The 13,294-nt window shown below is 37.7% G+C and overlaps 1 protein-coding gene across 1 annotated transcript in view; it reads left to right on the top strand.

The window, feature by feature from the left end:
* The window catches only part of LOC126470323 (dedicator of cytokinesis protein 7), a 283,560-nt gene that overhangs the window by 208,824 nt on the left and 61,442 nt on the right, over positions 1–13,294 (top strand). Inside the window, exons 29-30 of the mRNA XM_050098105.1 lie at positions 3,929–4,081; positions 7,662–7,820. Coding sequence (XP_049954062.1) covers positions 3,929–4,081; positions 7,662–7,820 — 312 coding nt within the window. The remainder of the gene's footprint in view (positions 1–3,928; positions 4,082–7,661; positions 7,821–13,294) is intronic.

Genomic DNA, 13,294 nt, shown 5'->3' with positions numbered 1-13,294 from the left:
GGATGTTTTAGCTCCACAGAACAGTATGATATCGGAGGAAGACAACATTGACACATGTGGCATGGTGCTAATGATGCAAAGTATATTAGAAAACAATCCATGGGCACTGGATGCACTTACCATCCCTTTACTGGTATAAAACAAAATGTCATTACAGGGTGTGATATCTTTGAATGGCAAAATAGGCAACACAACTGCTCACAGTACTGTGCTCCAGGCCATTTAGTATATGAAAGGCAAAGGTCCCGAGTTCGAGTCTTGGTCCGGCACACAGTTTTAATCTTCCAGGAAGTTTCATAGTATATGATGTGTCAGTGTCTCCCATTGCCAGCATTTGCGCTTTTGTTACTGCTATTGTTTAGACGAGTGTCCATTGGATTTGACCCATGTCTATGCACACCATGAGAAAGGCGTACTCACTGGTGTTGGATGTCTCCCTAGGAAACACATGCAGTGGCATAAATTTTCCTTAACCACATTTTTGTTTGTTTGAAAAGTCATCAATCTTCTAACTGGTTTGATGCATCCATGAATTCCTCTCCTGTGCCTGTGTCTTCATTCGAGGGTAGCACATGCACATCCTTAATTACTTGTTGGATGTATTCCAATCTCTGACTTCCCCTACATTTTTTACTCTCTAGAATTCCCTGTAGTACCATGGAGATTATTCCCTGATATCTTTACACATGTCCTATCTTCCTGTCCCTTCTTGTCAGTGTTTTCTATATGTTCCTTTCTTCATAAATTCTGCAGCAGACCACCTCATTCCTTATCTTATCAGTCCACTTAATTTTCAACATTCTTCTGTAGCAGTACATCTCAAATGCTCAGATTCTTTTCTGTTGCAGTTTTCCCACTATCCGTGATTTGCTACCATACAATGCTGTGCTTCAAATGCATATTTTCAGAAATATCATCCTCAAATTAAGGTTTTTATTTGATACCAGTAGGCTTCTCTTGGCCAGGAATGCCCTCTTTGTCAGCTTGTTATGTCCTCCTTGCTTCATCCGTCATGGGTTATTTTACTTCCTAGACAGCAGAATTACTTAACTTCATCTACTTTGCGATTGCCAGTTTTAATGTTAAGTTTCTCTTTATTGTAATTTCTGCAACTTCTAATTCTTTTTGTCTTTTTCTGGTTTACTCTCAATCCATATTCTATACTCAATAAACTATTCATTCCATTCAATAGATTCTCCTTCACTTTCACTAAGTATAGCAGTCTCATCAGCAAACCTTATCTTTGATATCCTTTCACCCAAAATTTTAATCCCACTCTTGAACTTTTTTTCCCATAATTGCTTCTTTGATGTATGCATTGAACAGCAGGGGCAAATGCCTGCATCTTCCAATCTTATTGTTCCCTCTTGGTTCTTGTACATATTGTGGATTACCCATCTCTTCCTATAGATTACTCCTATTTTTCTAACAATTTTGAACACTTTGCACCATTTTTCGTTGTCTAATGCTATTTCTAGGTGAACAGATCCTGTGAGCGTGTCTTGATTTTTCTCCAATCTTGCTTCCATCATCAAATGCAACATTATATCTATCTCTCTGGTGCATTTACTTTCCCTGAAGCCAAACTGATGATCATTTAACAGATCCTCAGTATTTTTTTTCCCATTCTTATGTATATTATTCTTGTCAGCAGCTTCGATGCATGAGCTATTAAGTTGACTGTGCAATAGTTCTCATTTGTACCCGCCCTTGCTATCTTCAAAACTGTGTGGACGATATTTTTCCAAAAGTCTGATTGTATGTTGCCCGTCTCATAGAATCTGCACATGAGCTTGAATATTCATTTTGTTGCCCAACAATTTTAGAAATTCTGGTGAATGTTATCTATCCCTTTTGCCATATTTGATCTCAAATCTTACGGAGATCTTTTAAATTCTGTCTGTAACACTGCAGGCCTTCAGTGTACCTTTTCCACTTATCCACTCTCTCCTATATGTTTAACAGTGGAATTCCCATTGCACTCTTAATGTTCCCACCCTTGCTTTTAATTTCACTGAAGGTTGTTTGACTTTTTTATATGCTGAGTCAGTCCTTTCAGTGAGCATTTCTTTTTTGATTTCTTCACATTTTTCTGGGAGCCATTTCACCTTGCCTGCCTGGCACTTTCTATTTATTTCATTCCTAAGTGACTGGTTTTGCTTTATTCCTATCTTTCCTTGAACATTTTTGTAATTCCTTCTTTTGTTGATCAGGTGAAGTATTGCATTGTAGTTACTTTTCTCGTAGCAATGTTTGTCGCTCCAACATCTGTTACTGCCTCTTTTTTTAAAGAGTTCGACTGAACTGCCTACTCTGGTATTGTACCGTATTGGACCCTTTCGACATTATGCATCAGATGAAGAAAATCACTCTCGAATCTAAACTACAACTCATCCTTTCTCCCTGAGTCACTTATCAAAAGCAAGGCTGTACCTTTTTGTGATAGCAATGCATCTGGAGACTTGATGAACATGCAGGATAATATTGTGAAGCCTATGCAGTTTGATGGAGGTGCTCTGAAGTCTCTAGTCAGGGAAGGGGTGTGCTGTTTGGATTCCTTAAAGCACATTAGACAAGGTAATAATGGTGGTGCTGGTTTGTAGGGCAAGGTAAACCTTGCCTTCACTTGTATTGAATGTTGGTTCCATCTCAGGTCTCCTCACGAGCCATGAAGTGTCATTATGGGCAATAATAAATTCCTGGCCTCCATTCTGCTTGCTGTGATGAACCTCTCAATCTACCAATGATAATGTGACATGTAATGCCATCTAAATGTGTTTGCTGTCTCTCCTTGCTTCTCTGTGACTTGAATACCAAGTGCACAGCTAGAACACCTACACTCAAGCTGATTGCCCACACAGACCGTGACTCCTCCTTCTCCTTCTCCTTGCCCTTCTCCTCATCCTCTTCCCAGTCACCATTCCTTCTGGTGCAACTTTTATTATGTTATGTCTTATCATCTGGTGTCACAGCCAGTTTCTTTTTCTTATCTTATTTGTTATCTGTATTTATTTTTCTCATTCACATTGTGTAACCAAACTTTACTTCGAATTTTACCTGTGCATTTCACACCTTTGATACTTCTCCAATTCGATATCTCAAAAGCCTCTAAGCACTTCGTTCTCTCTCTGACATGGTGTTCGTGTTTTGACACCCTACAGTGCAACTTTCAATACAAAACACTTCACTAATCTTTTCCTTATTTATTTATTTATTTATATATTTAATGGACCACAGAAAATACTACTCATTATGTAAAACATTTCTTTAGCCATTATTATTACATTCCATCCTGGATTTTCCATTGTTTGATTTCTTTAGCTATAACTATCCTTGTTTCTATCCCTTTATTACATGTCATGTTACTGGTTATTTTGCATTATAGGTACCTGAAATTAACTTGTCTCAATAACTCATCACAAATCTTCATGTTTATCACCTTTTGATATTCCTCATAGCTGGTGCTCAATTCTCTTGATTGCCTTCTCATTTTCACACTGTAATACTATGTCATCAGAACATAATGTGTTTAATTATCGTTCCTCCTATTGTCACATCACTCTTTTGTGGGGAGCAGTTTTTAACTAAATCGTGTAAATATAAATTAAAGTGAGTAGGTGAAATCACACTATATTAGCAGCCACACATACAGTTGTGTTGTTTATAACTAATATAAATGTAACCTACACTGTGTCAATAAAATACGTAGACTTTGTAATCTTCAAAACATATTACTTACAATCGGTATTCAACAGTGAGAATTTTCAATAAATCTATTTTCTGCATTTTCTGTCAATAATTTTTGTAATATTGATGGGGCACCAAATGTACTTCTGTTTTTTTTTTTTTTTTTTTTCTCAGAAACGTGCACTCAGTTGCAATGAGCAGATACATACCAATATCTTGTAATAATAACTTTTTATTTCAGTTCCCAAATCTGTTATTTGATGAAGAAACAGAGCAGTGTGCTGATCTCTGTTTACAACTTCTGAAACATTGTAGTTCAAATATGGGCAGTGTTCGATCCCAGGCATCTGCATCACTCTACCTTTTAATGAGACAAAACTTTGAAATAGGAAATGTGAGTAATGTCATTAAATATTTCTTTCCATTGGTTTTTAAATAAATAATTTTCCTTGTCAGTTTTGTGTGTGTGTGTGTGTGTGTGTGTGTGTGTGTGTGTGTGTGTGTGTGTGTGTGTGTGTGTTTACAATTTAGTTGAAAAAACTCGAAAAATATACAAAAGATAACTAGCATTAATTGTATTGTGGTCCTATACATAACTGCAATTTCTTTAAAGAAAGAACTTCTGGCCATTCATTGCTCAAGAGTTCATTCTACAGAGGAAGACAGGAACAACCAAGCTTGATTAAATGAAAATAATTGTAGATGTTTCACTTGACTGTTAAAATGCACCAGCTGATCTGAAAGTAGTGCACTAGTAATGGAAGTTTGCTGCAATCCCCATGAGGCTAAGACAAGCCATTGAGGGAATTATTAATTCACCTATGAATTAAGCATTAACTCTGAGAATGTTACATTGAACCATATCTCACATTTAAGGAAGCATGAAAGCCACTGAATTAATGTTACCAATGAAATTAAGGAATCTATGGATGAAAATTAGAACACTCCTATTTCATATTGTGTGAATATGTGATTAAGTGTTGAAATTCTGCTGCACTTGTTGTTGACATGTTTATTGTAATAGTGAAATAGTTTTATTTCAACAAACACTGGTACTTGTATTAGTGAGAAAATGCTGACAACTAAACTGCTTGTCGACTGAGCATGCATACTGGATACGTTTGGTTTCTGTAATAACAAGGGTGCAGTCCTCACTCCATCACCTGTGCACTCCAAGTGAGGAAGGTGGCACAGTGGTAAGACACTGGACTTGTGATTGAGGACGGTGGTTTAAATCCCTGTTTCACTATCTAGATTTAGGTTTTACATGATTTCATTAAATTGCTTAGGGCAAATGCTAGGATTGAACATGGTTGATTTTCTTTCCCACCCCTCCCCCATCAGAGCTTGTGCTCCATCCCTAATGACCTCATTCTGTATGGAATGTTAGTAGTAAATGTAAGCATTTCATGTAATTGTGTTTGTAAATTGGTGTGTCACTGCAGTGTAAACTGGGCAGAACGATTTGAGGATATCCTGATACGATGTGGGCCAAATATTGTGTCGGTAGTAGGTTGAAATACAGCCACTGAATTTGGTCGTAGGAGGAGGAGAAAGCTGTTAAATATGCTTAGGTATACCAACTAAATACCATATTTGCATGAATATGAGTCATACTTTTTTTCCTAAATTTTGGCAATGAAAAGTCATGGTGTGTAATCCCCTTAGATCATAAGTCATCAATTTCAAAATGACATGTGCATGTATCTTGTAATGAATACCATTACAAGTTACTTTGATAAACCATGAAAGCTTTCTTTAAAAAAGGAATTACTGCACTGTTGCTTTTCAGCGCCCCGCGTATGTAATTGCACACTATGTTCCCCTACATTATTTGATGTAGTGCTGTTCAGCATATCGAGACCTGCATGGGACTGTAAATAAAAATTTTTGCATCAAAGCTAGACCATGCAATGCTGTAATGATATGCAACTGTTTTCATAAACTTGAGGCAATTTTTGCACAATTGCAGTTCTGAAATAAACAGATAAATTACTTTGTTGCATAAATGATTGAACCTGCCAATAAGAAACTTTAAATTCCATTGGTAAAATGTTTCTTTTACGTGCTATTTTGCAGTGCTCAATTTGAATCATTTCAGTTGTAGTGGCATTTCTACATTTTCTTTTTTGAACTACTAAATCAAGCAAGTCTTTTTCCACATCTCAATGTTTGCACTTTAGTCCTCAGAATGAACAATGACCTTTCAAACTATTTAAAACTTTCTGTTCACTTGCACATCACCTACAAACTTTTTTTTTTCATCTTATGAAGTCGATGTTCCTTTGCATAATGTGTAGCTGATAACTTGAAGTAGCTCAATTGTTATTAGGGTTCCCAATATAATTTAGTGTCTGCATCAGGTACATAGTAGCAATACTTAGTAATTAGAGGTAAATTTAGTAGTGTGCCCTGTATTTGAGATTTACTTTTTTACTATAACCTTGTGTCAAGAGTTTAGGTGCAGCCTATATTCACACAAATATGGTAATCAAGTGACATTCCTCAAGTACGTGGGATACAGTAGTCATTGCTGTTCATTTTTGGGAGCCACTTTGCTTTGAATGAAAATGGTGTAATAGTTTAGTAGTTTAATTCACTGAAACCTAGGAGCCATTAGTAGGATAATAGCTAAGAAGTCACAGTGTGAGGTAGCGAGTGCCATAACTGTGTCCCACAGTGTAATTTAACTAACATGGAATCCATCAAACAATGGGATGTCCTCTGAGAACATTAGGGCCAACTATAGCCAGAAAGGAATATTACCTTTAATTCAGAGCCCATCAGAATTGCAATGAGTTATGTAAACAGCAATAATCCAGTTTCAAGTTTGACTGTATGTGCATTTATTTCTGGAATGAGAAGTAATGAAAAATTAATACACGGTTGTGATCAAAACTTCTAAATTGTTCAGTATGATTCCTTGTTGGCTCAAGATTTTAGGGGTGAGATACTCTGACCTTTAATTCTACTGTGTCATGTGTGATCATTTATTATTTATTTATTTATTTGATAATGCTTGGCTTCATAGAACTCAGTTGGTGCCCAGTGTGCTACAAAATCAAGGTCAGTGTGAGAGAGTACATAACACAAATACCATAATCAACTTGCTTGCCAGATTCAGAGTTTATCAAATGTATCAAGGGATTTGTATGGTAGAAATAATGCAGCTAAGCCTGTCCTCCAACACCTATTTGAAAACTGGACGCTGCTATTAATATGAAATGGTAAAATATCCCTTTGTAAGTTTTCCATAGCTGCACTGCATCCAGGCCAAACATGTGAAAATCAGTTTTGTCTACTCATGCTGAGCCCATACTGCATGGTAAAAGTAGTTACTTCATTTATTTCTGAACTATGCAATTTGTGTAAAACTTGTGTAAAGCTATACCGACACGAATTACATTGCACCTTTGTCAATTATATTCAGTGACCTTTACAGTATTTGATTGTACACCTATGTATGTGTGGTTTCAGCTCAAATTAAAATTTTGTCTTCGTATTATATAATCTGTGATTGATGTTCGAAAAGTGTTAAATTCATATTGTGTTGGCCACCTCTTGTTGTATGTCTAATAAATTAAAAAATAATGAAGTAAGAAAGTGAAATGCTGTAAGATAAACTACTAGCATAATTATATCTTAATAATATGCTTTACCATGGTCCTCCAAAGTGTTTTTAAGTTTAGTTACTTAACAACTTCATAAAGCAAGCAAACATCTCCCCCCCCCCCCCCCCCACACACACACACACACACACACACACACACACACACACACACACACACACACACACACAATGCTGTAATTGTTTTGATCACTGTAAATGACTATTGAATCTAAAATATTTTAATGATGAGAATCTGTCACCATTTTTGTGCTCCTGGAGATTCAGGAATAAATCTATGTACAATGAATTATGAGTTAATCTCTGACATCTCTGACTGAATAGAAAAAAAAAATTCATTTTCCAGAATTTTGCTAGAGTAAAAATGCAGGTGACAATGTCTCTCAGTTCACTTGTTGGAACCAGCTCTTCATTTAGTGAAGAGTCATTGCGGCGCTCTTTGAAGACAATTCTCGTTTATGCAGAAGAAGACACTGAATTGCAGGAAACAACTTTTCCAGAGCAGGTTAGTCATGACACCGCAGCTGTTGAAGGTATTAAGTTCCTTGCTTTTATGATAAAATTTAGAAGGACAACTATAGTATACTTTTGTATTATGCGATATAACTAGTAAGTATTTTGATAACAGCAGCTGTCATGTGTTTCAATTTACATTTTCATACAGTTTAATGGGAAGTATGACATTAATTTAGATGTGTTGTTATAAATGTTTATTAATGTGATTTTAGTATATCATAGAGTATTTTATTGTAATGGCTAAAATTATGTCAAAAAATTTCCAGTACAGAATTATTTTTACAAAAAAGGAAGTGAACTGATAGCTTTATACCAGCTGGTTATATTTAAACTTTCCCTATTTAACACAGGAATTAATTACCATATGAATACCAAACTTGGTAGCATTAATGTCAAGGACATGGGGAAGAGAAATGTAGAATCAATTCAATTGAAATACTTTTAATGTGCTACTACAGTACATCATACCATTACATACAGGTACCATTACAGTTACAAAAGGGGCTCAATATGGTACCAATCACTGTCCAGAAGAGTCTGAAAGCACAGGGTTGCATTCTGCACAGCAGGATGAAGCGTGTCGGTAGGTATGCTGGCTACCTCTCTCATTATCTACGCTTCAGATCAACACGTGTGAATGTTCCCCTGGTAAACCCTGCCCTTCAGGTAGCCCCACAACCAGAAATCACAGAGAGTTAGATCAGGTGATCGTGATGCCCACACATTTGGAAATGATCCTCTGGTAATTCAATCATTTCCAAATGTGTTTCAGAGAAGCGTGTGAACTTCACGAGTGATGTGCAGTGGCTCCCCATCTTGCATGAAAACTGTTGAGTTTTATGCGTCTATCTCCTGTAGGGTGAGTATGACATGCTGCTGAAGCATATCACAGTCACACTGCATGTGTTTGGCCCTTGAGTGCCAACCTGTTCAAAAAAGAATGGACCAATGAGGAACGTAGCCGTGAAGCCACACCATACGGTGACATGTTCACCATACAGAGGAACTTATGCACAGTGACTTGAGGTGAAGATTCTCTCACTCAACAATTCTGTGTGTTCACCTCACCCATCAGGGAATAATGAGCTCCGTTTGTCCATAGGATAGTTCAGGGCCAGCTCTAGTCAACTTCAATCCTTGTGAGAAAGTGGAGAGCAAGTCAATATGTCGTTGTGCATCTTGTGGTGCAAACTGCTGTATGATATGGATCTTGTATGGGTACCATTTGATAATGAATGGTTTGAAGCACCTTCCATACAGTGGACCACGGGATGTTCAACTGTCATGACACAGCGCACACACATACTGCCTGACAGTCGGGAATTGCGTGCAGTGTTGTCTGCCATAGCATCAACAATTTCATCAACCACCTGTGGTGCAACCGGTCATCAGCCTCTTCCTGGAACAATGCTCAGTTCTGTTGATTCAAACTTCTTCATCATGCTCCGCACAGCTGGTGGAGCAAGAGGACCGTACTGTAATCCTTTCAGCTGGCAATATTCTTGAAGTGCAGCTGTAGCATTACTGTTGGTTTGATAATAGAGCTTCACTAATAATGTCCTGCTCCTTTTGTCCAAGCTCATGTTGACACTCAGCAAGTGCACTGCGACTCGTCAGTTGTGTGATACTATGAATCACGATGACTGATCATGACACCTGGTGGCCATAGTTGGAACTGGACGGTGGGCAATGTGACACATGGAAATCATGCACCCCATACTGTGGACATTAATGCTACCAAGTCAAGTACTCATACGGTAATTAGTTTCCATGATATAATGTGTTAAATAGGGAAAGTTTAATTATAACCACCCGGCATATAAGAATACTCTCCCGTTTGGAAAAAAAAGAAAGGTGATTTCCTAGAAGCCCTTAAATCAAGTTTGAAATCTAAATACATTATGAAATTCTCATTCTGTGTGTAACAGGTAAAAATCAACCACCTTGCTGTATGAGAATTTGTTTGAAAAGATGTAGAGTGGTTAAAATTTGAGGATCAAAACTGTCAAAATGGGATGAAGAATGTACACTTCAATACCATCTGTAACAATCGTATAACATGTGCTGCACTGCTTCAAAGAGGCTCACTTGTGGTAGAAAGCATGATAAAATGTACAGTAATGGAAAAACTTAGTACCATCAACTTGTCATTAGCAAGATTGTGTACAATGGCTCTGATACAGAGTTCCTGCTTCTGCAAGATCATGGAAAAAGGAATTATTGATTATATGGAAAGTATTCATTCCATTTTATGTGCCACAGTTTGATGATAATGATGATGATGACGATGAATTTGGAATGAAGTACCACAAGAAACCTACACTCTAACTGAATAACAGTATAAGAAAATTATTTATTGCACTCTCACTTCAGTTTCCATTTACAGAAATGATTTTTTGGTGCTATCAAACTACAGGATTCCCAAGAAAACAATAACATGGGGTAATAATAAGACATTAGAATAGCCCTTGGATTACAAAAGAAAAGAAAATTGTTTGAAGTGATGAGGACAAACAGAGATGTAGGGCTGATAACATATTTCAATAAATATTGTGCTGTCTTAAGGAAAGTGATCAAACAAATCAAAAGCTCTATACACACACACACACACACACACACACACACACACACACACACACACACGGGCTTTCCCCAGTTTATTCACGAGAAGAATGTAATATAGTGGAGAGATATACACAGGAAACAATACAAGCTGTCTTAAGCCTGTCTTCCACAGCGAAGTCAAGTCCACTCCATATCAAAATTCCACCTGTGACAGATAGCCTACAAAACAATGTGCGTAAAAAAAAAGTATTTATACAGTTCCATAGAGTAGCTAGAGGAGATAAAAATAAACACTTCTGTTATGAATGATAATTAATTGAAACCCTCAGCTGCCAACAAGTGGTGCTGATGTACTTTGATGGGGACAGCTGAAAATGTTTGCCCCGAATGGGACTCGAACCCGTGATCTCCTGCTTTGCATGGCAGACACACTATCCATCTGAGCCACCAAGGACACACGAGCAGTGCGACTGAAGGGACTTATCCCTTACACGCTTCCTGTGAGACCCACATTCCCAACTATCCACAATCTACATACGTAATGTACCTAGTAGATATTTGCCCATCCACTCTTACGGGAATCGTCACCTTAGTGTGTGCAAGTAATGAGTTGGAATTGAAATTGTAGCTCTGCATCAGGAGGGCTATTCAAGTAAGAAAATAGCAACAAAAGTTGGTGTAGCCCAATCTACTCACTATCTGGAAGACCCCAAGGAACATCGTACAGGGAAATCAGGTTATATGCGTTCAGAGTAAACATCAGAGGACTCGTACTGCACCTGAAAGTAGTTGTATCCCATGGTTGAAGACCTACACTTTCACCTTATTACACTGTATCAAAGCTCTGCCTATGACAATTATAGTCCACAATATAAATGCCTTAGCCAGACTGACAGCACACTTATTGCACACTTACTAGGTCACATCATAACTGACTCAGACTGGCCCTGAGCATACTTATTTGCAGGATTCTGTCGTGGTCTCATCAAAGGAGGCTCCTCTTTTAAAATGCCTTTGGGTAATGGTGCGACAGGGATTGACTGTAATGTTGTGGCAGCTATTCAGTTTTCATAGTGATGTCAAGTGGTGCTACTACATTTCTGAAATCAACAATTCGTATAACAAAATTAAATGTGTATAGACAGTAGTTAAAAGAGAATTTGGGAAATCAGATAAGGGATTGTAAGGACTTTGTTATTAAAGAAAACAGACAAGTAATAAATAAGTCAGGTAGCCAATATATTTAACAATCACTTACTTAAAGTAGTTCAGAAGCCTGAGCTGAACAGGTCAAGAGATGAAGCAGTAGAATATATGCAAGAAACAATGCCCCGTACATATTAGGTAATGACATCTACATAGATATTCCGCAAGTCGCACCATACAGTGCATGGCGGCGAGTACCCTGTTCCACTACTAGTCATTTCCTTCCTTGTTCCACTCGGAAATAGACAGAGGGAAAACAAATGACTATATGCCTCCATGTCAGCCCTAATTTCTCATATCTGTTCTTCATGATCCTTATGCACAATGTATGTTGGTAACAGTAGAATTGTGTGGCAGTCAGCTTCAAATGACTGTTCTCTAAATTTTCTCAATAGTGATGGAAGCCGAAGAAATTAATTAAAATTTGTATAATGGCTTGGACTTGAACCTGGGTCTCCTTGCTTACTAAGCAAGGAGACCAAGGTTCAAGCCCCGGCCATGGCAGAAATTTTAATGCATTTCTTCAGCTTCCATCATTATTGTAGATAAAGGTGAGACTCAAATATCTTGAAGAAAATGTAATTATATCAGATCTATTTCTCAGTAGTGTTTCTCAAAAAGAACATCACCTTCCCTCGAGAGATTCCCATTTGGGTACCCGAAGCATCTCTGTAACACTCTTGTGTTGTTTGAACCTACCGGTAACAAATCTAGCAGCCTGCCTGTGAATTGCTTCGACGTCGTCCTTCAATCTCACCTGGTACAGATCCCAAATACTCAAGCAGTACTCAAGAATAGGTCACACCAGTGTCCTGTATGCGGTCTCTTTTACAGGTGAACCACTCTTTCCTGAAATTCTCCCAATAAACTGAAGTCGACGATTTGCCTTCCCTACCACAATTCACATGCTCGTTTCATTTCATATCATTTTTCAGCACTATGCCCAGGTATTTAAATGACTTCACTACATCAAGCAGGACCACATTAATTTACATTTTTCCACCTTTAGAGCTAGCTGCCATTCATCACACAAACTGGAAATTTTGTCTAAGTCATCTTGTATACTCCTACAGTCACTCAACTTTAACATCTTACCATACACCACAGCATCATCAGTAAACAACCGCAGATTGCTGCCCACCCTCTCTGCCATATCATGTAAGTGTATAGAGAACAACAGTGTTCCTATCACTCTTCCCTGGGGCACTCCTGACAATACCCTTGTCTCTGATGAACACTCGCTGTTGAGGACGACATACTGGTTCTATTACTGATGTAGTTTTTGAGCCACTCACAAATCTATGAACTTATTCCATATGTTCGTACCTTTATTAACAGCCAGCAATGGGGCACCATGTCAACTGCTTTCCGGAAATCTAGAAATGTGAAATCTGCCTGTTGCCCTTCATCCATAGTTCTCAGTATATCATATGACAAAAGGGCAAGCTGAGTTTTGCATGAGCAATGCTTTCTAGAATCACGCTGATTCATGAACATAAGCTTCTCAGTCTCAAGAAAGTTTAATATATTCAAACTGAGAATATGTTCAAGGATTCTGCAGCAAACTGAAGTTAGGGATATTGGTCTGTAATTTGTGGGTTTGTTCTTTTACCATTCTTATACACTATGGGTCCAGTGCCATAGAGTACTCATTGTAAAACTGAATTGGGATTCCATCTGGACCTTGTGATT

This window comes from Schistocerca serialis, chromosome 3 (assembly GCF_023864345.2).
Source record: "Schistocerca serialis cubense isolate TAMUIC-IGC-003099 chromosome 3, iqSchSeri2.2, whole genome shotgun sequence".
Taxonomy (NCBI): domain Eukaryota; kingdom Metazoa; phylum Arthropoda; class Insecta; order Orthoptera; family Acrididae; genus Schistocerca; species Schistocerca serialis.
The sequence above is the reverse complement of the archived record's forward strand: the minus strand, read 5'-3'. Positions and strand labels throughout refer to the sequence as shown.